This window comes from Hippopotamus amphibius, chromosome 16 (genome assembly GCF_030028045.1).
Source record: "Hippopotamus amphibius kiboko isolate mHipAmp2 chromosome 16, mHipAmp2.hap2, whole genome shotgun sequence".
NCBI lineage: Eukaryota > Metazoa > Chordata > Mammalia > Artiodactyla > Hippopotamidae > Hippopotamus > Hippopotamus amphibius.
In genome coordinates this window covers 57939582-57965957 of record NC_080201.1, presented here as the reverse complement: position 1 = coordinate 57965957, position 26376 = coordinate 57939582, and the positions used below count along the sequence as shown (strand labels likewise).

Here is a 26376-nt window from a genome sequence, read left to right as displayed (position 1 = left end):
GGACTGAAATCATGTGCTCAAGGTGGTCACAGCAGAGTCTAGATTCACTGTGAAAGAGACAGAATGTGAAAGCCCCCTGAAGGCAGGCACTTTGCATTTGCTCACTGCCTGGCACATAGTAGGTGCTTAACAAATATGTGGTGAGGGGATACTAAACCAAAAACTCAGACCCCTTGCCTGTCTCAGGCGCAAGGCTCCACTCCTAGGTTTCACCTGCTTCAGATTTATACAAAACCTCTGCTTACACAAACTGAAATTCTGGCTGGGTAGCACCAACGGAACCTCATGGGAGTAGAGGGACTTCTGCCACAAATTCCAGGCCCAGGGACACAATCCCAGTCCCCCTGCACCCCCCCACCCCCCACCTGGTCTGTAAAGTTGTCCCTCAAAATACACCCAGGACCTATGTCTCCATCCTGAGGGGGTCATCGTCAGTCTAGAAGAGAATTCTCATCTGAATCTGAGGTGGAGAGTGACACTGGCCAGTTGACCAGTCTCTTGCCAGAACCCAGGAACCCGGGGTCACTCCCTCCTTACTGGAGGCCTTGGGTCCATCCACTTAAAGCCACACTGCCAGACCCCCAGCTCCATTCACAGCTCAGGAGTGCTGACTCCTAGCTCACATTTTCCCAGGTACCCAGGAGTCTGAGCCCCCCACCCCTTCCAAGATCCTAGCAATCTCCATTCGGGGGAGGGGGCGTGGGGCCAAAGACCCAAGCCCCTGACTGTGACCAGCCCACTGAGGCCCTGGAGTCCAGGCCCAGCTCCTACTCTCCAAACATGTAGGAGCCCCAGCTTCAGCCTTTATGGGACCCTGGCTCCCCAGGCTCCAGTCCAGCAGGGACTGGGAGTTGAGGAGGGGGGGGTGTGTGTGTGGCCCCCCAGCCCCTCCCCTCAGCGGTGGGGGCAGCTGAGCCAGAGGTCAGGCTGTGCTGGGGAGGCCAAGAGGGGCGGGGTCAGCCGGGATTGGGAGGGGACACAGCCGCGTGGGCGGCTGGCAGAGCGAGGGAAGGACCCACAGAGAGGAAGGAGAAACTGGGAGAGCCGGGAAGAGAGAAAGTGAGAAGGGACATCTGAGAGAAGAGGAAACAGCAGAGGTGGAGGGCCACGGCGGGGAGAGAGAGAACGAGAAAGAGATTGAGTGTAAGGGAGAGAGAGAGAGACAAGGCGAGACAGAGAGGGAGAGCGAGCGAGAACGGGATGGAGACTTAAAGAAGAGACTCCATGAGTCCCAGAAAAAGATTTGGACAGAAAGGGAAAGAGTGGGAGAGAAAGTGATATGGGGGTGGGGGTGCCTCAGAGGAGAGAATGAGTAAGAGAGAGACTGGGAGAGACAGAGATTAGAGAGTGAGAGAGACAGAAGGTGAGACTGTATAAGAGGAAGGGAGAGCGTGAGAGGAAGACACACCATCAGAGACAAAGAGACAGAAAGGGTGTGAATGAGCAGGTGAGAACTGTGGGCTCTGAGAGGCAGCCCCTAAGGGGCAGAGGGGGAGGGGGACTGTGCCTGGGTGTCCCAGCATCCACGCTGCCCTCTTGTGCTCTCTGTCCTTGGGACTCCAGAGCTGGTAAGTTCCCCGGCTGGGCTGGAAGGGAGGCGCTGCCTGCGTGCACATTCCTGGTGCCCAGGGCTCGGCAGGGATGTTTTGGGGGTGCACGTGGGAGGGCAGGAGACAGGTAGCTGGGGGGCAGCTGGAAAGAGGCAGAGAATGGGGGGTTCTGAGCACAGAGAGGGTCAAATTCCTGGCCAGAGTGTGGGGGGCGGGGGGGCCAAGAATAAAGGGGCCCCTATTCTCTGTCCCGGGCTGCAGACAGCTGCCCCCCTCCCCGCAGCTGCCAGTGCCGCCCACCTCTCTTGGCATCACTCTTGGTATGCAGTCCCGGGCCGAGGCCTCCTCCAGCACCCCCCAGGTCCCAAACAACAGGCTCTTTCTCCTCAGCCTCCTCCGACCTGCAAGCCCCTGACCCCGTCTCTGTCCCCAGCCGGGTCATCTGCAGAGAGGCACACACAGCCCCCTTTTTTCCCTCCCCGAGCCCTTGATGGAGGAAGGCAGACCTCGGAGTAGCCTCAGCCTGGCCAGCAGCGCCTCTACCATCTCCTCACTGGGCAGCCTGAGCACCAAGGTTCGAACTTCTTGGTTGGTCTGGGGAGGAGGGGGTGCTCCGGGCTGCCCCATCGTCTGTTCCCGAGCTCTGGTTTCCTGGACACCCGAGGGACTCCGGTTGTCAAGAGCAAGGATCTTTAGCAACAGGGTCTGCCAGATCTAGCAAGGTTCCAAACTGCCCACCCGCTGCAGCTAGGAATTCAAAGGCACTCCCAGCTGTCCCCACCCCTCGTATTTTCCTCGTTCGAAGCCAGAGTAACAACCCTGCTTGACTCTGGTTGCTAAAATAAGGCCACTCCCCAGCCACGACCTCCCCTCTCCCGGGCCAGGAACTCAGTGGCTACTCTTATTAGGACTGAGACATCCGTGTCCTATCTCTAGCCATCCCTCCTACCCAGTTCTGAAATCTGGTAAAGGAAAGACCCTTCTCCGACAATAAATATGTCCCATGAGGCCTGAGATACTTGCGTCCCAAATCATCACCCCAGCCCAAGGTTCAGTGATGACATTCATTATCTTGTCCTCCAGCCATTCCCCTCACTCATTTCTAGCTTCCCAAGTTCAGATTCTGTAGATTTGATTTTGACCTCGATCAGCACCATCGCCAAGGAAGGGCATCCTGTGGGAATCTGGCCATGCGTGGGTGCCTAGGATATCTGTGTGGACAGGAGAGGGGGGCCCCTCTATTGGGATGGAGGGATTTGGAGCTCCCACCACCACCCTGGACATGGTCGCTAAGGAATGTCATTCCCTGGCACTGAGGTGTCTTTGATTCCATCTGACCCAGCACCTGGGACTCAGCATAGAGGTCCCTCCTGATTATGGGGACCTCCCAGGCAGTATTGCCAGTTTGGATCCCAAAGGCCCTGCTGCATCTCTGGCTCTGGTGGCCAAGGGCATCCTCTCCTTGGCAGTGGACCATTGATTCCCTCCCCAGTGGCCTGTAGCCTCTTCTTTGCCTCCAAACATCTCCCTCCACCCATGAAAAGTGTCTGTCAGTTGTGCACTATGCACACGCAATTCTGATCCCCAAACCCAGCTGCCTTCTTTTTTGTTTTAATCTCAGTTCCCCGACCAGGGATTGAGCCCAGACCTCGGCAGTGAAAGCGCCGAATCCCAACCAATAGGCCACCAGGGAACTCCTTCAGCTCCCTCCTTGACCCAGGTTCTAAAGGCAGCTGAATGAGGGCCTCGGGTTTCCCAGGTCCCACTGCACCACCTCCCCAAGCCCCTCCCAAGGCTCTGTTCACTTCTCTCCTCCTTGTCTTCTTAGAAGTCCACCCGGGCGGTGAGCAAGGTGCATGCCTTCGGGAAGAGGGCCAATGCGCTCAGAAGGGATCCCAACCTCCCTGTGCACATCCGCGGCTGGCTTCATAAGCAGGTAGAGTGAGCGGGAGAAGGGAAAGGACACTCCAAGTGATGTTAGAGGCTGCGCCTCTGGCTGTCCAGCGTTTCTCTCCTTCCACGTCTTCTCCAAATATATATATACGTTTTTGATCCCTGCTTCCTCCCTTATTCTGTCATTTCATTCATTCATTCATTCATTCATTCATTCAGTGATCACTTCTTGAACATTTACAACGTGCCAAGCCCTGGGGCACATTTCATGCAAATAAGACAAACAAGTATCTATCTACATTCAAGATGGGGGTGGGGCAGGGATGGATAATAAATTAGTATATAAACAAATGGACTCGATTTCAGATGGTGGGATATGAAGCACTGTGAAGAAATAACAGGGGGGAATGTGCTGGAAAGTGGCTGAGGGATGAGAGCTACGTTTGACTGTTGGTCAGAGAAGGCGTCTCTGAGGCGACGACCTTTGAGCTCAGAATTATGAGAAGGAGCCCATTGTGTTAAGATCTAGGGGCAGAGGGACTCTGAAAGCAAAAGGCCCTGCCGCAGGCCGAAGTTTGGTGTTTGGAGCGAGCCCAGGTGAGAGAGAGGAGAGGTGACAGGGCGGCAGAGAGAGGTTCTCTAAGTATGGTCCCAGACCAGCATCACCTGGAACTTTCTAGAAATGCAGATTGTCAGCTCCCACTTCAGATCTACTGACTGGAGAACTCTAGGGATGGGACCCAGGAATCTGTGTTTTCATAAGCCTTTCTGGTGATTCTTATGTGCACCGAAGTTTGAGAGTCCCTGTAAGCAAGCAAATTAGGGTAAGGAATTTGAGATTTATTCTAAGTGTGACGGGAAGCTCTGTTTTGAGCAGGGGACGCACGTGGTCTGATTTATAATTTTAGAAGATCGTGCTGCTTCTGTGGGAATGGATTGAAGAGGAGAAGAGGGGCACAGGGTGGAGTAGTTCTGGCAGAGGAGATGCAGAATTAAAAAAAAAAAAAACTTATTTATTTATTTATTGGCTGAGTTGGGTCTTTGTTGCCGCACGCAGGCTTTCTCTAGCTGTGGCAAGTGGGGGCTGCTCTTCACTGTGGTGCGTGGGCTTCTCATTGTGGTGGCTTCTCTTGCTGTGGAGCACAGGCTCTAGGCACGTGGGCTTCAGTAGTTGTGGCACGAGGGCTCAGTAGTTGGGGCACGTGAGTTTAGTTGCTGCATGGCATGTGGGATCTTTCTAGACCAGGGCTCGAACTCGTGTCCCCTGCATTGCCAGGCAGGTTCTTAACCACTGCGCCACCAGGGAAGTCCCGAGATGCAGGATTCAGGGTATGACTCAGCGTCACCTTCCTGGCCTCCCTGTGTCTCACACTCCATAATAATCAGGCCAAGTCTTCCTATATAAAGCTGCTGCCCATGTGTGGTGCAGTATCTTCCTGTCACTTCTCAGTCCCCAATTGACAGATGAGAAAATATGAGGTCCCTAGGGGGGAAACGACTTGCTTAAGGGCACAGTTTGAAAGTGGTGGAGCTACCACAACTAGAGAAAGCCCGTGCGCAGCAATGAAGACCCAACTCAGCCAAAAATAAATGAATAAATAATAAAATAAATCTTAAAAAAAGGAAAAGAAAAGAAAGTGGTGGAGCTAGCAAACTCAGAATCTATGTGTCCAGAGTCTGTGTCCCCTCAAGTGCAACCCACTGGTTTCCACTTCTCCATCTGAATCGATTGCGTCAAACACAAGTCTCTGTCCCTGTCCTTTCTCGCAGTCTTTGCCCCCAAGTGTCACTGTCTCCATCTCCTGTTTTCCCTCCCCTCTCTACTCCCACTCTGTCTCTCCAGGACAGCTCCGGGCTCCGGCTCTGGAAACGCCGCTGGTTCGTCCTCTCTGGCCATTGCCTCTTCTATTACAAGGGTCAGTGTCTCAGCTGGCGTGGGGTGGGCGGGCCCCCCTCCCACAGTCCCTTTCCTCTAGCCTCTGGGCCTCCAGATCCCTGTGTGATCCCTAACCCCAGCCCCTCTTTTGCAGACAGCCGCGAGGAGAGCGTCCTGGGAAGCGTCCTCCTCCCCAGCTACAGTATCAGGCCAGATGGGCCAGGAGCCCCCCGAGGGCGGCGCTTCACCTTCACTGTGAGTCCATCCGTCCCCCATGGGCACTAAGGCACTAGGCGATGGGGGCAGGCATGGACATCCATTACTGGAGATAAAAGACCTTGACCAGTGTCCATGGCATCCTTCTTTTTGAAGGGCCCGGGCGTGCGGGTCCCCCAGCTCTCTCTTCCCGCAGGCGGAGCACCCGGGCATGAGGACGTACGTTCTGGCGGCTGACACGCTGGAGGACCTTCGGGGCTGGCTACGGGCGCTGGGCCGGGCCTCCCGCGCGGAGGGGGACGATAGGTACAGGTCACGCCCCTGACCTTATGCCTCCAATCTGGGTCCGGCTAATTGTCCGGCTAACTCCGCCCCTTGAGGCCCTGGCTCCACCTCCAGGGGAGCTTCATCTCCTCCAATCAGCAAAAAGTCTGTCTCTTGTAAGCTCCGCCCACCATTTTGTCCATCAATATTGTTCACTCTCTAATTGGCTCCCGCAGAAGTCTCCACCCCCTGAGGCTGCCACTTAAACAATGTCAGATTGAAGAGAAAAAAAAGGCTCCAGGCTGTCTTTGCCCGCCCCAATTTTCAGGCTGGAGACGCATAGCCTAGGGCATTGGACCCAGCGACCTGGACGGAGCTTGTGGCCCTGCACAAGTCAGTTGCAACTCGGGCCTCAGTTTCCCCATCTGCAAAATGGGGACAGCGATTTATTGTGCACCTCCCCTTTTTTCTTTGTAGGTCCCTGTGTCCTTGTCTATGAAATGGGAGTAAGGGCTGTTATAATGTTGAAAGGAGTGACGTCTTTTTCTCTGTCTACTCGTTAGTGGGCAACCCCGGTCATCTGCACGTCCCCAGACTGGGGAGGGCCCTGGCGGTCCCGGTGGTCCTCCAGAGGTGAGCAGAGGGGAAGAAGCGCGCGGCTCAGAATCACCGGAGGTGGCTCGGCTTTCCAGAGGTCGTGGCCGGCTGCTCACTCCCAGCCCCACGGCTGACCTCCAATCTGGACCCCGGATTCGGAGGACGAGGAGCCCAGAGTGAGTTGGACGAGGGAGTCTGGGACGAGAAGGTTCTATAGGGCTGAGCTTCAGAGGAAAGGTTACGGGCGTGGCCGAAGGGCGGTGCTGGTACTGATTAGGGGCGTGAATGAGTGCTTTCTCCCTGGTGTGTGTGACTTTCTGGGTTCTTGGGCGGTCAGAGCCCGTCGGGGAGAAGTCCTAAGAAGGGGATACCACAAAGGGAGAAATTATTCAGGATTTGGCTAGTCGAGGAGTGTCCTACTCATTAGGGACCGTGAGACACACTGAAGGGAGACACGTCTTTGAGGCTGGCTTGATGGGTAGCGGGGTAAGGAGGCTCTAGTTGATGCAATTTGCCTGTTCTCTCTTTCCCACAGCCTGTTCACACCCCTCTCTCGCCCTCCCTCCCCTCTGAGCCTCCCCAGGCCCCGTTCTGCTCCTGCACGCAGACCCCCTCCCTCCTCTGGAGATACAGCACCTTCTGCCAGACCCCATACCCCCCTGAGTCGCATTGATGTCCGGCCTCCCCTGGATTGGGGCTCCCAGCGCCAGACTCTCTCCAGGCCCCCCACTCCCCGCCGAGGACCCTCCTCCGAGGCTGGGGGAGGAAGGCCGCCCAGGAGTCCTCAGCACTGGAGTCATGAGGCCAGAACACCGGTGAGCAGAGGTGACACGGAGAGGGACTACATCTCCCATATGGCCATGGGGCTGTCTTTCCAGGCTGGTCTCTAGGCCATTGGCTCCTGGGTATCATAGGGATTGTAGTTCAGCCTAATCACAGATGGGTTCAGTTGTGAAAGGGAGAGTGAACTTTATCTCCCATCAGTTCTCAGGGTGGTCTTCAGGCTGGTCTTTGGCCATTACGCCTTAGGCATTATGGAGGTTGTAGTCCAGAATACTGTCCTCTAGGACAGTGCTGTGAGAGGTAGTGTGGAGTGCATCTGCCTGGTGTCTCCAGTTTATCTTTCCAAGTTGGTCACCTGCTATTTTTTTCTGAGCATCACGGGATTGTAGCCCAGAAAATCCACAGGTAACCACAAATGTGAGAGAGAGTAGACTGCAACTTCCATTGATCCCTGGGACTGTTACTCCAGGCTTTCCATTTATTATCATTCTTTGTGTCTCCACGGGGTGCACATAGCCGGAGAGCCGAGAGTTGAGGAAGTTCCGGGGGCCCAGTTCTGAACCTCAAAGAGTCTCCTAAGGCTCTGCAATTCCGGACACATCCATTTTAATATTTGTTACTAAGACATGCCAATTTCTAAACATCTCTATTTCAGTACTCTTCTCAGGCCCCGTCTGGTTCCTCCACATATCTCCAGCTCCCTCCGCGGCCTCCTGGGACCCGGGCTTCCATGGTTTTATTGGTAGGTATCCTGGGGCACCTCACATCTACCAGAGCCCTCTCCCTTGCTTTCTTTGCTTGGGTGACTGTCATCTCCTGGTGCCCAGAGAAAACTGGGTATTTCAAAGTGCCTGGATATGTGCTTATATTAGTTTCCTAGGGCTGCTGAAAACTGGGTGGCATATATATAGAATATCTCTCCATTCATTCATATACTCTTCTAGGTCTTTCATTTGAGTTTTTCCATAGAGATTTTTGTGTGCTGTTAGTTAAGGTAATTCCTAAATTCCTGATAGTTTTTTTGGGGGGGAGCAGCCCATGCTGTGTGGCTTGAGGGATCTTAGTTCCCTGACCAGGGTTTGAACCTGGGCCCCTGGCAGTGAGAACACCGTGTCCTAACCACTGGACCACCAGGGAATTCCCTCCAGATAGTTTGTTTGTTTTTCTTTTTTTGGCTGCACTGGGTCTTTGTTGCTACGCATGGTCTTCCTCTGGTTGCTGCGAGCAGGGACTACTCTTTGTTGCCATGCCCGGGCTTCTCATTGCGGTGGCTTTTCTTGTCGTGGAGCACGGGCTCTAGGTGCAGAGCTTCAGTAGTTGTGGCACGCGTTCTCAGTAGTTGTGGCTCACAGGCTCTAGAGCACAGGCTCAGTAGTTGTGGCGCTCAGGCTTAGTTGCTCCACAGCATGTGGGTTCTTCCCGGACCAGGGCTCCAACCCGTGTCCCCTGCATTTGCAGCGAATTCTTAACCACTGCACCACCAGGGGTGTCCCTGTTAGTTTTTATAGTTATTTGAATGGTATATTCTTCTTCTTCTTCTTCTTTTTTTTGATGGTCTTTTTTAAAAAATCTTTATTGGAGTATAATTGCTTTACAGTGTTGTGTCAGTTTCTGCTGTTCAACAAAGTGAAAGAGCCACATGTATATGTATATCCCCACATCCCCTCCCTCTTGAGCCTCCCTCCCAGACTCCCTATCCCACCCCTTTAGGTCTTCACAAAGCATCAAGCTGGTCTCCCTGTGCTCTGTGGTAGCTTCCCACTAGCCATCTATTTTACATTTGGTAGTGTGTATATGTCGACGCTACTCTCTCACTACGTCCCAGCTTCCCCTCCCCTTGGTGTCCTCAAGTCCATTCTCTACGTCTTCATCTCTATTCCTACCCTGCCACTAGATTCATCAGTACCATTTTTCTAGATTCCGTATATATGTGTTAGCATACGGTACTTGTTTTTCTCTTTCTGGCTTACTTCACTCTGTATGACAAACTCTAGATCCATCCGCTTCACTATGAATAGCTCAATTTCATCCCTTTTATGGCTGAGTAATATTCCATTGTATGTATATGCCACATCTTCTTTATCCTGAATGGTATATTCTTCTTTTTTAAAAAGTATTTTCTAGTTTTCAGCGGTGTACAGATATGTTATTAATGCTTGTAACTTCATTTACACCTAGCATCCTTGCTGAAATCTTTTATTTGTTCTAATAATTTTTTTATGCTGTTGTTTTTTTCTGGGTAGATGAGCACATCATCTATAAATAATGGTGGTTTTATCATTCTCCTTCCTATCCTTCCACTTTTGTTTTCTTTTTCCTATCTTATAGCATTGGTCAAGATCTTTAATACTGTGTTAAACTATAACAGTGGTAGTGAGCGTCCTTGTTTTATTCTCAGTCATAAAGAAACTTTCTAAGTTTTCTCTGTTAATTATTATATTTGCTGTAGCTATTTGGTAGCAAAGCCCACTTCCTAAAGCCAAAAATCTGGCAGTTGGTCTACTGAGGTTTGCTAAAGCTTGGAACAGAGCTAATAAGGACAGGGGTGTCTGTCATTAGAAATAGGGCTCAGCTCAGCACTGAACTACAGAAGGACCTATTTGGGCATGTGACCTCCAACTTTTCTCTTTCTCCTCAGCCGGGTCCCCCTCTAGACTCAAGCTTCCATCAAAGCTTGGAGACGGATGTAAGTTCTCCTGATCAAACCCTTGCTGAGTTCCCAGAGTTGCGGAGAGAATGTTTTAGATGGTGGGACAGGGTGGGCAGGGGAAAGAGCCAGATCTAGTCCATAAATAGCTCCTGTCCTCCTTTCTCCAGACTCTATTGACCAAGTTGTGTGGGCAGGACCGGCTCCTGAGGAGGCTGCAGGAGGAGATAGATCAGAGGCAGGAGGAGAAGGTACAGGGCTCTGGGACAGGGGAGGGACAACTGCTCTAGCCCATCCTGGTCCCCAGCATACCCAAGGGTATAGGAGGACAACTTTTCTCTCTCCCTGAGGCAAGATGTGGTTCCAGAAGTCTAACCGTCTTCCCTCCCGGTGCAGGAGCAGCTAGAAGCAGCCCTGGAGTTGACCCGACAGCAGCTGGGCCAGACAAGCAGGGAAGCTGCAGCTCCTGGGAGGGCTTGGGGACGCCAGCGCCTCCTGCAGGACCGACTAGTCAGTGTGAGGGCCACTCTTTGTCACCTGACCCAGGTGAGCATCTGGGAAGGGATATACATCCCAGGAGACCCCAGGACTCTACAGGTTGTTTCTAAAAGGAACTTTCCCCCAAAGGCTCTTAGGAAGGTACTTCTTGAGAATCTCCACCCCCTCCATTTAAAACCAATGATCTTGACAGGACTAGAGGGTCAGGGGCAAGCAGCCAAGAAACAGCAGTATTTAATTTAGCCATTTAAAAGCATGATTTCGATATGGACTTCCTGGCTTTGACTCTCAGCTCCCATTCATAGTTGCTATGTGACCTTAGAAAAGTTACTTAACCCCTCTGGGCCTTAGATGCCTCTTACGTAAACTTGAGAGAGTAAAAATAGTATTTATTTCATAGGGCCATTGTGAAGATGTCATAAATATATGTAAATGAATGAATGTTTAACACTTTCATACCTAGTATATAGTAAGCAATACTTGTGTTAGCTGTAATTTGTATTATCTGGAAAATGGAGACATTAATAGTACCCATCTCACAAGAATTAAGTAAGATTTTAAGAACAGTGCCTGGCACATAGTAAGTGTCAAATAAATATTAGCTGCTGTTATTATTATTGGTATTAGCAAGGAAGTTTCTGCTGCCCAGGGGTGCACAGGGCTCATGGTCTTGTCTTGTCTGTTCCAAGAATTCATTAGATCTGTAGACCCTGCTGCCCTAGAGCAGTACAGAGGTAATCCAGAAGATTCAGGGAAAGCTGTTGTTTGTCTACACTAGCAGTTCATTGGAATGGCAGGTTCCCTACGGACTCAGGGGTTCCCAATAGTTTAAGTAAAGAGGCCCTTGGGATTGTGGTCCGTATACCCCCCAGGGCACCCGGGGCCAGGCTACCCTTCCTCGTGCTCAGCTAGGAAAAGATGGAATGGGGAAAGATCTGGTGGCATGCTAACTCTGTGTCTCCTCCTTTCTGGGACCTGAGGAGCGAGAGCGGGTTTGGGACACATACAGCGGCCTGGAGCAGGAGCTGGGCACCTTGAGAGAGACCCTTGAGTATCTGCTGCACCTCGGGTCCCCCCAGGTACACCCATGCCCCAAGCCCCCTAACCCCACCCTGCACTCCAAATTCACTTGGAAACCCTTTTTGCATTTAAGCCCCTCCCACAGAATCAAAGCCACTCCTGTGTTATCTTAAGCCCCTCCCCCTCTGTCTATTCCTTTCATTTAAAACCCCTTGTAGTGAACACATTGCCCTTCACTTCAAGACCTATCTTCAGATTCAGAACCATTCCCCTCTCTGGTTCTAAATCTCTCCTCTTATTTTGAAGCCCTACCCTCGGGGTCAAAACTCTGCCCCTCAGCCCTGTCCCATCCTCCAAGTTCATCTCTTGCATTCTGCATCCTGACTTTTGCTGTTAAATTTGTCCTCTGGAGACTCCAGTTCTAAATCCAATCCCTTAGTTCAAGCCTCACTCCTGAAGCCCCATTGCTTGGCCTCAGACCTATGTCTTCATTCTAAGCCTAGCAGTAGAGTTTCTAAATCATATACCTTCAGTTAGAATCTCTGGCTTCTAGTATTAAATGCATACTCACAGATTTAAGCCACATCCTCTTCATACTAACCTCCTCCCACCTCTTCCTAAAATCCACCCCTCAACTCTAATCCCTCACCTATTGGTGTTAGATGTTACTCAGCACCAGCAAGATATGAAAAGAACAATACATCACCACCAAATTAGGTTTATTACAGGAATGCTAGCTTAATTTAACACTTGAAAATAGGTCCATGTATTTCACCACATTTAATAAAATAAAGGAGAAAAACCACATGGTCATCTCAATAAGTGCAGGAAAAATATTTTTAAAAATGTAATATCCTTTCATGTTAATAATCTTCCAGTGGGGCTTCCCTGGTGGCGCAGTGGTTAAGAATCTGCCTGCCAATGCAGGGGACATGGCTTTGAGCCCGGGTCTGGAAAGATCCCACATGCCGAGGAGCAACTAAGCCCATGAGCCACAACTACTGAAGCCTTCGTGCCTAGAGCCTGTGCTCTAGAAGAGAAGCCACTGCAACGAGAAGCTCGTGCACCATGACAAAGAGTAGCCCCCGCTCACCAGAACTAGAGAAAGCCTGTGCATAGCTACGAAGACCCAACACAGCCAAAAATAAAATAAATAAATAAATTATTAATTTAAAAAAATCTCTCAGCAAAGTAGGAGTATAAAGCAACTTCCTTAATCTGATAAGGCATCTATAACAAACCTACAGCAAGCATTGTTGTTGGCAGTGAAATACTGAAAGCTTTTCCCCAATATCTGGAAGACAAGGATGTCTGCCATTGCCAGTTCCAGTCAGCATTGTACCAGGGATCCTAGACCGTGCAAGTGAGTCTGAGAAATAACTCAAAGGTATAAGGACCAAAGAGGAAGAAGTAAAGCTGTTTTTGTTTACGGATGACAAAATCATGTATGTAAAAAATGCAAAATAATCTCCAGATAAACTCCTAGAATAAGCAAATCCAGCAAGGTAACTGAATGCAAGGATAACATGCAAAAAGCAATTGTCTTCCTGAATGCTAATATCAAAGAATTAGAATGTAAACATTTATAAACAATAGTGTTTACAATTAACATAAACAAATTAACTATCTAGAAGAAATCTAATGAAAGACATGCAAGACATCTGAAAGCCACAAAATGTCACTGAGAAAAATTAAAGAAGACATATAAATGGAGAGATGTACCATGTTCATGGATAGGAAATATAAAGGTGTGGTCTCCCCAGGTTGATTTCCCCAGTGGGGACCTGCAATCCCAATACAATATGTGGAGATTGACAAGCTGACTCTAAATTGTATCTGGAACTGCAGAAGACCAACAGTAGCCAAGGCAGCCTCTGAGAACAAAGTTGGAGGACTAACATAACTGGACGTTAGTCTAACTGTAAAGCTACAGTTAACAAGAAGGCAGTGTAGTATTGACACAAGGTTAGACAAATAGGGTATTCAGAAACAGACTCACATGTATTTATGTGGTCACCTATTAATAACAGAGGTAACAATGCAGAACAGTACAAAAATGACAATGTTTATGATAAATGGTGGTGGATCAATGGGATGGGGACGTTTCAGACCCTTTCCATGGCCTATCAACTTTAACCCTCCTTGCATTTTCCCACCTTTGAGTAACAAATTCCTTTCCTCTCCTCAGGACAGAGCATCTGCTCAACAGCAACTGTGGATGGTGGAAGACACACTGGCGGGTCTGGGGGGGCCCCAGAAACCACCCCCCCACACTGAGCCTGACTCCCCATCCCCTGCACTTCAAGTCGAGGAGTCCTCAGAGAGGGAGGTGAGACTCACACAGCTCTTTCCCCACCCTCAGCTTGCTGTCCCATCTGCCCCTAGCCCAACTCATTACCCCTTCACCTCTTTCTCTCTCCCTTGATCAGCAAACCAACCTCAGGTATGTATCCTAAGCTGTGGAAGCTTTTGTTTTCTTATTCGTCATACTTTGATCATCATCCAGTGATGTGCTGGACCCAGTTCCCAACGCCTCCCAAAGTCCAGTTGCCTGCATCTCTTCTCAACTCCACGTTCAGTGATGGCATGTTGGTAGCTTGAAATTGACCATGGTAGGAGGATTTACAACACGGAAATTGGCAAATGCTACAAACCAGGGCTCTTTTCTCCCAGAGAGGCATTTGTTTAACACTTACCAGACACCACTGATCTTAACCCCTGCCTTGCAGGGTACTGTGAGAAGGAGAAATTGTGATTAGGAAGCGCCTGACATAGAGTAAGCCCTCAGGAATCAGGAGCCACAATGGTCATAGCTGGATAGAACTATTGCCGGCCCTGACCATCAGAGCATGTATCCGGGAGACCTGGCTTTAGATCTCAACTTTGCCATCTTTGTGACATCAGTCATTGACCTCATTCTCTGAGCCTCAGTTTCCCCCATGTCAAATAGGGATAATAAGAGCTCTCTTGTAGATTTACTGAGGGGATTCAATGAGATAATGCTGGTTAAGTACTTAGCACCGTGCCAGCTGCATATTCATTGTAAAACCTCACATGTATAATGCGTTGCCATGTGCCAGGCATTGTTCTAAGTGCCTTACATGTATCGATTCAATCCTCATATCAAAAGGTGAATTACGGCACTGAGAGGTAAAGTAACTTGCCCAAGTTCACACAGCAAAAAAATTGCAGAGCTGAGATTTGAAAACCAGGTCTGGCTCCTGGTTTTCAATCTTAAACCTACTTATGCAGTGTTTCCATTGCTAACTGCTTGAAAATGGTAATAATAGTGATTATTATTCTCCTTTCCTGACCTCTCCAGAGCCTGCCTGAGTCCTTAGAACTGAGCTCACCGCAGTCCCCCGAGGCTGACTGGGGTCGACCGCCAGGCGGGGACAGAGAGCTCACCAGCCCTCGCTCAGGTGAGCATCCCAGGTCGGGAGGTTGACTTGCTCGGCATTCCTCCTCCTCACCAGTCCCGTTCTGCCCCTCCAGGTCTTGGATCTCCAAGGGTCTCCCGGGCTTCCAGCCCTGAGGGTCGCCGCCCTGCTTCCCCACGGCCAGGAACCAAGGTAGGCAGTCCATCCCTCTCCTCAGGTCCATTGTAACCCTTTGACCCCCACAGACCACTCATTCTTGGGGAAACATATGGGAGAGGAGAGTTCTAAGGCCACATCCCAGAGCAGAGAGAGCAAGAATTTTCAAGAGCATTGGGATTAGATTTTTTCTCTGCCACTTTTAAACTGTGTGACTTTGGGTCCATTATGAAACCTCTCTGCCGCCATTATTTCATCTGCAAAATGGAGCTAATAGCGGTGTCTACCACCTAGAGCTGGTGTGAGGAGTCAAACTGGATGAATGTCCCTAAAGCTTGAAAGTAGTGCCTTAGAGCAAGCACTTCATTCATTCACCAATCATTCATTCAACAGATATTTATTAAATATGTAGCCACATGGGACTATGTAAATTTAAATGAAATAAAATAAAATTCACTTTCCCTTGCCACATTCAAGTGTTCAGGAGACAGTGAAAATATAGAACATTTCCATCATTCAGGAAAGTTCTATCACATAGAGCTGTTTAGGTGCTTAGGACCCAAACGTGAACAAGATGAGGAAAAAAAAAATCGTTCTCTCATGAATCTGACAGTCTAGTTGACAGAGGCAGATAATAAATAATTTACTATAGATTATTTTATGTTATAAATATTGCTCATTTTACATAAATAAAAATAGCATGGCGAGGGGATTTGGGATACTTGGAGAAGGGATGCAATTGTAAATGGCTTGGTCTGGGGAGGCTTCTGGAGAGGTGATGCTTCTGCAGACACCCGGAGCAGGTAAGGGAGTGAGCCTTGGGAATGTTTGGTGGAAGAGCATTAGGGACAAAGGGAACCATGTTTGCACAGATTCCAGGGCGGAAGAGTCTGGCGTGTTGGAGGAGGAGCTAGAAAGCCGGTGTGGGTGGAACCGAGTAACCGAGCAAGACAGAGAGAGGTGCTGATGCGGACTGAGGGGTAATAGGCGCAGATCGTGCTCGGCCTTGTGGCCCAAGATGAGGACTTTGATACTGGGTGAGCCCGGAGCCATGGAGGGTTCTGAGCCGGGACTGGAGCCGCTGTAAGTGGGAACCGGCGCCCTCTGGCGGCCACTTGGGGAACAGACAGTGTGAACAAGGGCTGAGGCAGGGAACCAGCGAGGGGGAGACTGGGCTAATTCAGGGTGGAGATAACAGTTGTTTGCACTAGGTTAGAAAACGTGGAGACGTCGAGACGGAGTCAGATTTTAGATATATCAGTTTTCAAACCTTATCCAAAAGCCTTGTGACCAGATGTCGTTTAAAATGCAAAGTTTTGCAGATTATAGTAATTTGGTGCGTGTACTGTGTGTTCTGTAATACGGCCCGCCCCATCTGGAGCAGCACACTTAAGCAAACACATTACCATTTCTCCAATAAAATGTATGAATATGCATACGAAATGGGATGAAGGCTATACATAACATCACCATTTAAATGCCACGTTAAAAAAAATAGCAATGAATTACTTAAATGAAGGAGTCAGTGGAATAAAAATAGGCTATAAATATCAGGCGCTTTTTATTTCTAAGGAAAAGGTTTAGTAAAACATCACATCACACATCCAAGTACAAAGGAAGCCAAGTACCTAATTATTCACATACAGTGAATGTGTATGACAACTGGTGGCTTGAAGACTCGGGACAGGGGTCATTGGTCGGACCAGCAATGTCATCATGGAGTTGGAGTTGGACATCTGAGGCAGGGTTAGGGGTGGGATTTCCTGAGGACGAAGCAGGTGGCCTTAGTAGAGTTTCTTGCCGTGTCATCTGCTCCTCCCCTCCCCCCCCACCCCAGTGTGGCATGCGGGATCTTAGTTCCCCCACCAGGGATTGAACCTGGGCCACGGCAGTGAAAGTGCGCAGAGTCCTAACCACTGGACCTCCAAGGAATTCCCTCATCTGCTCCTTAATAAAGGGTCTTGTCTGGGCAGTGTCCTTTTAATTGAGTAAAGTGGTTAGACACTCTTGTTGCTCATAAATATATACCGTTGAAGGTCAGCATTGAACTGATGGCCCATTTCACGATTTTGTCTGTGGGGAGTTTTCTGCCCTGTGTCCCCAATGTCATCAACAGCATCGCTGTAATCCTCTCCCATCTCTGAATCTCATGCCACATCAGCAGTTTATCTGTCCCCCGACTAATACCCACCAGGCGAGTCATTCCTGGGTCCAGTGGGAGCTTCCACTTTTACCCTATCACCTTGGGTGAAATGAATAAGGTTCAGTTTCATCCTCTTCTCATCAGTGACACCAAATCTGGTTGCTTGAGGGCTTTGAGAAAAATAGGTCCTTTTGTTTTCACCCTCGGAGTCATCTTAAAACATCGTCAGAGCCCTAAGTCTGTGCTTGCATTTGTTGGTGATGATTTATTAACCTCATCCTGAGTATTTGAAGCTGCAGAGATGGCATCCCTAAGAAGTCTTGGGTCCTGGGTTCCTGATGCCTGTAGCCAGTGTGGAGTTTTGTGTGTGTGTGTGTGTGTGTGTGTGGTGGGCGGTTTATCCTTGCTCTTCACGGAGTGTAAAATTCCATCATTACAAGCTGTGTGTAGAGATGCCACAGTTTCTTTTTTAAATTTTTAAATTGTTTTCTACCGATGTACAGTTGATTTGCAATGTTATGTTAGTTTCAGGTGTACAGCAAAGTGATTCAGTTATATATATATATATGTATATATATATTTTTTTCTCAGATTCTTTTCCATTATAGGTTATGACAAGATATTGAATAGTTTCCTGTGCTATACAGTAGGTCCTTGTTTATCTATTTTACATACAGTAGTGTGTATCTGTTGATCCCAAATTCCTAATTTATCCTTCCCCCTGCCTTTCCCCTTTGGTAACCATAAGTTTGTTTTCTATGTCTCTGCCTCTGTTTCCATTTTTTTGTAAATAAGTTCATTTGTATCATTTTTCAGATCCCACATGTAAGTGATATGGTATGGTATTTCTCTGTCTGACTTCACTTAGTGTGATCATCTCTAGGTCTAATGCTGCAAATGGCATTATTTCATTCTTTTTTATGGCTGAGTAGTATTCCACTGTATATATAGACCACATCTTCTTTATCCATTCATCTGTCGATGGACATTTAGGTTGCTTCCGTGTCTTGGCTATTGTAAATAATGCTGCAGTGTACCTTGGGGTGGAGATGCCATGATTTCTTGTTTGCATAATAATGCCCAGGAAAATTGTAGACATCTTCCAAATATTTCGGATGTCGGCTTTTCCCAGGCATTGCCAACTGTGTCTTGTGTGTATGCCCGTGGCTCCAGCGGACCCACGAGCAGACCACCTGAGCCTGGCATCCTTCAAGGCTGTCATTGTCATCTCTCATTGCTGTCGGTGACAATTTTACAGGAGCACAGCATCACTTCAGAGCTCTTTGATCCACCATATACCTTTTTTTGAGAACTCAGTTTTTATCAGCTGTTATCTTAGCAAACTCATCGATTATAATTTCTGACCTGCAGAGGCTCTGCCACCCCAGATATTCAAATATTTTACATCATATACTTCTTCAGTGTATGAAGAAGCCAGCCAATGCACACGACCAATGGTCTTCATGGAATGTTCTAGCTTGTTTCGTGACCAAAAGCCAGTCAGTGGCATCCAGTTAGTTCCTCATCAACACAGGGTCCAGGTCTTCAGGTTTTGTCTTCTGCAGAGTTTCTCTACTTGTCATCAGTTCCTGGTGTCACTGTCCCAGTTAAACTTCCTCAATGTGTCTTTCTGTTTCCATCACATCACATGTCGAGGGTCCTATTCAGTGAGATGTCCCCGCAGAGGCTCCACAGTCCTATTCCTGATGTGTTTCTACTTCCTGAGCTCTTGGAAGTGACAGATGTTTCTGTTTCTTTTCACTCTCTTTGGAGCGATCTTTGGCTCTTTTTGACATCTCCAGAGAGCAATTAAACCAGAAGTCATAAGTAACAAAACAAATCACAAAGCAAGAAAATTACAGTTGATGGCAGAAGCCTGGGTGACAGAGGGTGTGACTTAGATAATGCCATACATCACGAACACCGGGTGCACATTGGCACCGATTTAGAAAAACAAGTGTCAGTATCAGATTTTTTTTTTTTTGGAATGACAGATAAGAGATTTGGGGAACTGGCTTTGAAGGTGGAGCCAACAAGATTGCCATTCTCATTGGTGCTGGGGTGGTCCCTGGCTTCTTGTGTACTGGGTTTTATCCGGGCACTGGGGTTCCTGAACTGAATCAGGCCAGATCCCAGGCATCGAAGAACCTCGGACGCAAACACTATGAGAACAGGGGGAGGTGTGTGCTGAGATGGGGAAAGCACGAGGCACTGGGGACTTCAGGGGACAGCTCCCAGGCAGCCTGGGCATGTTGAGGGTGGTTTCCTGGAGACAGACCTTGAAGGATGAGCTAGACTTTATCCATGGCAAAGCAGGGAAACAACGGGGTGCAAATGTCCAGACCAAGGTGGGGATTTAGGAAGCCAGGGCTTCTGCTAGCCTACAGGATGCCTTTTTGTGAATTAGAGACAGACACCCCCTTCTGTGTGGGCGGAACCTGGCATGGCCAATGGAAGGCTCAGCCCTTGGGCAGTGAGAAACCTGAACAACTGTGCACGGTCTCTTGGGAGCACAGAGCTCTGACCTCCAGAACGCGATCCGCCAACTGAAGGGTTGTTCAGTTCAGGTCGATGAATTTCTCAGACCCTTCTTGACTATCAGGCTTTACAAGGTGAGGTCCCCAAACCAGTCCTTGTTTTCAAGGACCTACTCTTCTGAGTTTGCCGTGTAGTGAATCTCTGTGTCATGACCCCTATTTTTCTGTGGCTTCCCCCATCCTGAAGCTGGCAAAGGGGTCCTGCAGGAAGAGTATGGCTGATGGGCTTAGCAGGACCATTCTGAGGCTCACTAAGCCATCAGCAGATGACCAATCCAAGTAGAGTGTCAAGAGGAGCTGCTGTCGTTCCCCTTCTCCCTAAACTTTGGCCAGTGCAGGAAGAAATCCCGAATTCCCTTATTTGCTCATCATAGATGGGCCAGCCCCTGTGGAAGGTGTTGGGGGCCCTGCCATGAATTAGTCCTGATGCTGGAGTCCGATGCGGGAGGAGCATGAATGCAGTCCTCATACACATCCAACAGGGATGAGACATATCATAGGGGAGCTTTGTAGGCATTGGGAAATCTTTTAAATGTTAGGTAAACTGAATCTGGATGAATGAAGAAAGCTTGGCCATGCAGGAAACTACTCCAAACAGGGAACAGCCTAGGTACGCAAATACATGGAGGGGATAAACAAAGAAACTGATGCTCTGTATCGGAAGCAAAGCTGAATTTACTACTTGCTTAAGCAAGACAGACCTCTTGTAAGATACAGTCGCTCTGAGCAAAGCCAAGAGTTGAGGTCAGCCAAGAGCTGAGGTCATATGGCGTAGAGTTCGGAAACCGGTGGACTTTGGGAACCAGGAGTGTTTAGCAGTTGTTCGACCTTAAGATGGGGGAAGCTTTGTATCTGTTGCTGATTGGCTGATTTTTCAGAAACGCGGGGCCATCGCTGATTGGCTGGCTTTCAGGAGCGCGGTTCGGGGATGCTAGTTAGGACAGCTTGTTCGAATAGGTGCTTTTTTCCTTTTCCTTTTCCTTTTCTCCTTCCTTCCTTCCTTCCTTCCTTCCTTCCTTCCTTCCTTCCTTCCTTCCTTCCTTCCTTCCTTCCTTCCTCCCTCCCTCCCTCCCGCATGGCATGCGGTATCTTAGTTCCGCGACCAGGGATCGAACCCATGTCTCCTACAGTGGAAGCGCAGAGCGTTAACCACTGGACCACCAGGGAATTCCCCTCGAATGCATTTAAAAGCATTTCTGGTGCTTCCTTATGGCACTTGATCTTAGCCAAAAGGCCAAGAAGCGATGTCTGTTGCTTCTTTATTGTCTGTGGAAACCAAGTACTCAATCTGTCTTTCTTAGGAAAAGAGGCATTTTATTCTCAGGGGTGTGTGTATAGGACCGGGATTGTTGGGCCAGCGCCGAATAACTCTAATCTTGGGAATGGCTCCTCCCTCAACACTACCGCGGCCAACATCCGGGGGTAGTGTTAGGAGTTCCAGGGATTTCAGAGCCGATCAAGGAAAAAGATATGACCACTAGGTGGCAGTAGCACACAGAGCTTTAGTCGGTCCACGTTGACAGATGTGCCTGTGGGAAGAGTCCCTTACAAGCATGAGACCCTCCAGGGTTTACTGCGTGGGGGCCACTGCCCTGGGGGAGGGGGGGCGGACAAGGAAACTCTCGGAAAGAAGGAGATTGGAGGAGGGACTTAAGGGTCTAGGTGATGTGCTTAGGAGCAGAGAGGGGAGTCTCTGGGTCAGAGAGCTCCTAAGGGAAGCAGCCGGTTGGGGGCTTTTGTAGCTACAGGTTGATCTTGCCTATGGCTAGTAGATACTGGGTAGGGCTTCACGGAGTAGTCAAAGCAGGCAGGCTCTACATGGTTAAAAATATCCACATATTTGGGCTGTCTTTGAAACAAGTGGATGTGTAAAAATTTAAATTTGGCCACGGCAGGCTTTTGGGTCAGTGGTCTGGCCTGCCGTGAAGAAATAAATGACAGAGGGCCAGGGAATTCCCTGGTAGTCCCGTGGTTAAACCTCCGCACGTTCACTGCCAAGGGCGTGGGTTTGATCCCCTGGTTGGGGAATTTAGGTCCCACAAGCCCCACAGTGCGGCTGCGGCGGGGGCGGGGACACAGGGCTAATTTACAGGGGCCCTGATGTATATAACAGGTGGGCCTGTGACTCAGGATCGACCAAAGCAGAGTCAAATAGAGTAAACTGCAGTGATTGATCCTACACTAAGCAACAGCTCTAAGCTGTCTGCCTAGAATTTTCTAGTTGGAGACTGCAGTGCAGCGTTCTCTCCCCACCCCCACCCCCCTTTGTTTTTTGCTTAAACAATAAATTTATTGTCTTACAGTTCTGTAGGCTAGAAATTTGAAATCAAGTGCTTGGCAGGGCCATGCTCCTTCTGAAGGCGCTAGGAAGGGATCTGTTCCATGGTTTGTGGCTTGATAACCTCAGTTGTCGCGTGGCGTTCTCACTCCGTGCATGTCTGTGTCCAATGATAACACGTTTGCAGCTCTATTGGCCCATTTCCTGCCTGTAGCATCCCAGATGTCCAATAGCCTTCCTTCATTTTGTCCCACCTCTGTCCCCTTCAGTTTGACTTGGCAGCTTTTTCTGCTGAGTTGGTTTACTGGAACCACACATCACATGCTTAATCTCTTGGCAAATGGTTTTCCGGCCACACCCTTGGTTTTCTCTTCAGAGCGAGCTTCCTTGCAATACAGATAGGCTGAGAATATTCCAGATGTTCAAGTTCTCCTTTGATTTATTTCCGTCCTCTTACATTTTAAGTTCTTAAGCTATAAATGTGATCAAGATGTCATCAGGACCGTACTTCTGGTAGCTTCTAGTAAAGTTCCTTGGCTTGAGGCAGCGTAACTGCAGTTGTCACGTGACAGTCTCCCTGTGTGTCTCTTCCCTCTGGTTTTGAGGGCGAGAGAGCTTGTAAAGTCCTCCCTCAGGCAAACCCAAAGTTATCCTCCTGATGATCTAGTTACACCATAAATCTCATTTTTACTTTTAATGTTTTCAAAGCTGATTCAGAGTTTTTTTTTTTTTTTTTTAATTACAAGTAAGCCAAAGTCCTGACTACTACTGCGAAGAGACTTGACATGTCCAGGGAAGTGTGGGTGTTTATCAGGCTGGGCCTCCAGGTTTGAACAGGGCAGCTGATGGAGTTGCAGCCAGAAAGGTGGGGAGGGACCAGGCCACACGGGGCCTCCAATGCCCTTGTCCTGAGAGCACTTGGGGACCATGGAAGGACTCGAGCAGCAGAGGGACACAGCCTCTGCCCCTGGTATAGAAATGGCCCTCGAGATCCAGGGGTGAACTTACTGGGAAGGGCAAGACAGGAGGCTGAGAGGTTCAGGGAAGAGAGAAAACAGAGGCCATGGTTGTAGTCTCGCGGTGTTTCTCATCTCCCCAGGTCCCCCTGGCCCGGCCCCGGATGAGTGCCCAGGAGCAGTTGGAGAGAATGCGGAGAAACCAGGAGTGTGGACGGCCTCTCCCTCGCCCAGCCTCCCCCCGGCTCCTCACCCTGGGGAGGACACTGTCCCCAGCCAGACGCCAGCCTGACCTGGAACAAAAAGTGAGGGAAGCAGGGGTGGGGCAGTGAGGCGGCAGTGGCTTCTCAGTTCCAAGTTGGTGCCTGTTTCCCTCCTGTAAAATGGGGATGTTTCCTTCCTCCGTACCCAGAATGGGTTTCCAGATTTACCCCGCTTGTACCTGTGCTGAAATCAGCATCCTGGCTCCCTTATCGGTGGAGGACAGGGTGGGCCAGTGACAACATCTCCACCTCACCAGCATTCTCCCTTCTTGGGGAGGCGGTGAGCGGTCACAGGCTGGATTCGAAGCCCAATCTTCCGTTTCAGTTACTATGTGTTGTCAAAGGCAAAAAAAAAAAAAAAAAAAAAAGAAAAGAAAGAAAGAAAAAGAAAAAGAAAGAAAATGGAGCACATAAGGAAATCAACTTTATCAGCATTATTGTGATGAGGAGAGCACTTCAGATCCGAAGATCAGAACATCTGCAGGATGTGTTTTTTGTTTTTTGTGTTGGCTGCACCACTGCATGGCTTCTGGAAGTTTAGTTCCCCGACCAGGGATTGAACCCCGGACCCTGGGCACTGAAAGCACGGGGTCCTCGCCATTGGACTGCCAGGGAATTTCCCATGGGTGGTTTCATCTTAGACTTTTCTAGGGAGAAATTAGACAAGGGGGGTGATTTTACAGTTGGGATTGTTTTTGTAAACTGGGGGCATCTCAAGTCAGCTGAACACCAAACGTTTATCTCTATGTCTAGCTGGCTTCGGGGGACAAAGAGTTCAGCTAATCATTTATGACAAAAGGAATGTAAATTTGCAGGGTCTGTTTCTGCTCTTGTCACAGGTAAACAAGGTGGGGGTCAGCTGTGAATCTTGTCCATGAAAATCCTATTAAAATCAAGTTAACAAGAAAAAAAGGGAATTTTATTTGAGCCGAACAGAATTGTAACCTGGGAGACAGACTCTCAGAAAGCTCTGAAAACTCTTCCATCTGTTAGAAGTCAAAAGGCACACTCATATCTATTTTCCAAAGGATCATATGTCAAAATGGCATACTGATATTTTACATAAAAAGTTCACCAAGGATACATAGTGTGGGAAAGCACACACAAAGCCAGCAGCAAATCACCACGGTCTCCTGCAGAGTTGGGAAAGAACGCTATTCTTTTTTTTAATATTTATTTATTTATTTTTGGCTGCATTGGGTCCTCCTTGCTGCGAGCAGGCTTTCTCTAGTTTCGGAGATCGGGGGCTACTCTTTGTTGCAGTGCGGGCGCTTCTCATTGCGGTGGCTTCTCTTGTTGCAGAGCATGGGCTCTAGATTCACAGGCTTCAGTAGCTGTGGCTTGAGGACTCTGGAGTGCAGGCTCAGTAGTTGTGGCACATGGGCTTAGTTGCTTCGCGGCGTGTGGGATCTTCCCGGATCTGGGCTCAAACCCGCGTCCCCCGCATTGGCAGGTGGATTCTCAACCACTGCGCCACCAGGGAAGTCCCAAGAACGCTGTTCTTGTAAGAGGTTACATTGGTAGTGTTAGAAGACAGAGAAAAAAAAATTGATCTTTACCATAGAGCAGTCACTGCCATCTCTGAGGAGCCCTGGTTAATGTGTAAGGCAGATGCACACTGCACATTAGGGAGGGAGGGAGGAGACTCAAACAAGCACACAGAGAGACTTATGTTTAATTTTTCTTGTCCTGCTTTAAAAGAGCAATTTTACCTCATCCGTCTCATCTAAGTCATATGGAGAAGAGGGGTTCTTTGCAGTAAGCCATTTACCAGAACACAAAAGGGCTGTGTGTTGGCGGGGGTGGGGAGTGATTTTCCGAACTCTCCCTGTTTTCCAGGAGTTCAGGTAGTTAAAAATTGGCAGTATCGTTGGGGCAGTTTTATCCCTTCTCTGAGCTCCTTCACCCTCAAAATGAGAACGTGGGGACTTCCAGGTGAGGAATTCTAATGCCCCAATTCCTTTGCAGCCTGTCCTGGGACACTCAGGAGCCCAGAAATGGCTCAGAAGCTCCGGGTCCTGGAGCAGGTAAGGAATTGGAGATCGGGGCAAGGACCAGGGAAATCAACAAAGGGGAGGAGACTAGTATTACTATTAGTGTCTCCTGAGTACTCGTGAGTACTAAACTACAGATCGCAGAACCTTTTAGAGACCTTTGAGTTCCTGGGGAATCAGAAAGCGCTAGTTCGCGGCGAGAACTGCGGTTCTTTGGTCGATATCACACTCCGCCCCTCTGTCAGGAAATCGGAGGAATTTTCAGGCAACTGGACTACAAATCCCACAACGCACACAGGATTTTAAAAAAGAGGGTCGCACCAAGTTGAAAATCCTCTAGAGACACGTGCTAAGAACTACAACTCCCAGAAGGACACGCGCCGCACTGTGGTCCTCACCGTACTGGCTAATCACACAAGTTCCCCAAATCTCTTTTTTTCTAGTCCAAGGAACACTATCCCTTATTTGCCGACATCCGAAGGGCACCGGGAGCGAGTTCTCAGCCTCTCTCAAGCCCTGGCCACTGAGGCGTCGCAGTGGCACAGAATGATGACAGGTGAGAATGGGCTGGGGACTTTGGGCTCCTGAGTTTTAGGGAAGCGGGCCGAGGCCTGGAATCCTAGCTCCTGATGGGGAGGGGTCTGAGGAATCCTTTATATTGATGAGGAAAGAGCTGGAGAGGGCTTGAGAGTTTTAGATCTCAAGCAGGAGGGAGCCGGCGTCCAGGAATGCTGAGTCTGGGAGAGGAGAGGGCTGGGAGGCCGGACTACTAGATCTGCGAGGAAAGGCCAGGACGGGAAGGGGTGGGTGGGTCTGGACTTCTGGGTCCCCGAGTTTGCCATTCTCATTCCCCATTCGTCTTCTCCAGGTGGAAATTTGGACTCTCGAGGAGACCCTCTTCCCCCTGCCCCGCCGCCTCCGGCAGACCCCATGCCCCAGGTGTCCTCACCCCCAAGATCTCCTCCAGCGAGCAATTCCCGCTCCACCGGGTTCTCCCACAGAGGTAGTGGGCGCGGGACAGGCCCCGCCACATGGGAGCCGACCTGGGATTCCGGGGCCGCCCCTCCGGCCCTAACCCAGGATGAGGGGGCGTGGCCTCTGCGAGTCACACTGCTGCAGTCCAGCTTCTGACCCGCCCAAACGTGGCAGCCAATCAGAGAGTGAGGGCGTGGCCTGCGGTACCTTTCGGAGTTTTGGAGCCTCTCCTGGAACCTGGGGGTGTGATCTGGTCCCCTCTGGTGGCCTAGAAGGGGAGTGGTTTCTATTGCCTAAGCTTGGGTTTCCCAACACTTGTCCAAATTTGGATTAAAACTTTTAGTCGATAA

General features: G+C 49.5%; 1 protein-coding gene and 1 non-coding gene across 9 annotated transcripts; one reads left to right on the top strand and one right to left on the bottom strand.

Annotated features, from left to right (window-relative positions):
• Window positions 1-979: 979 nt before the first annotated feature.
• PLEKHA4 (pleckstrin homology domain containing A4) lies at window positions 980-26376 on the top strand. 8 transcript variants are annotated; one of them, XM_057711846.1, is made up of 20 exons: window positions 980-1447; window positions 2035-2124; window positions 3379-3486; window positions 5287-5359; window positions 5474-5574; window positions 5732-5841; window positions 6363-6572; window positions 6932-7211; window positions 7835-7921; window positions 9818-9865; window positions 9976-10077; window positions 10223-10372; window positions 11305-11403; window positions 13533-13673; window positions 14667-14766; window positions 14840-14916; window positions 22938-23099; window positions 25026-25084; window positions 25495-25607; window positions 25920-26376. In XM_057711846.1, the coding sequence occupies exons 2-20, from the start codon at window positions 2041-2043 to the stop codon at window positions 26180-26182; spliced, it is 2367 nt and encodes a 788-aa protein (XP_057567829.1). In that variant the 5' UTR covers window positions 980-1447; window positions 2035-2040; the 3' UTR covers window positions 26183-26376. The 8 variants fall into 8 exon arrangements, with proteins under 8 accessions (XP_057567829.1, XP_057567825.1, XP_057567830.1 ...); XM_057711842.1 differs by having other exon boundaries at window positions 1984-2124; XM_057711847.1 differs by having other exon boundaries at window positions 1941-2124; window positions 9997-10077.
• On the bottom strand, window positions 8244-8316 carry TRNAE-CUC (transfer RNA glutamic acid (anticodon CUC)). Its single transcript has one exon. It is a non-coding gene; the product is annotated as a tRNA-Glu (tRNA).

Excerpts from the sequence above, each read along its gene's own strand:
- PLEKHA4 (XM_057711846.1), top strand. The coding sequence starts at position 2,041 with ATGGAGGAAGGCAGACCTCGGAGTAGCCTCAGCCTGGCCAGCAGCGCC. Across the intron at positions 10,078-10,222 it reads ATCAGAGGCAGGAGGAGAAG|GAGCAGCTAGAAGCAGCCCT; the intron begins GTACAGGGCTCT and ends CTCCCGGTGCAG. Across the intron at positions 13,674-14,666 it reads AGGAGTCCTCAGAGAGGGAG|AGCCTGCCTGAGTCCTTAGA; the intron begins GTGAGACTCACA and ends TGACCTCTCCAG.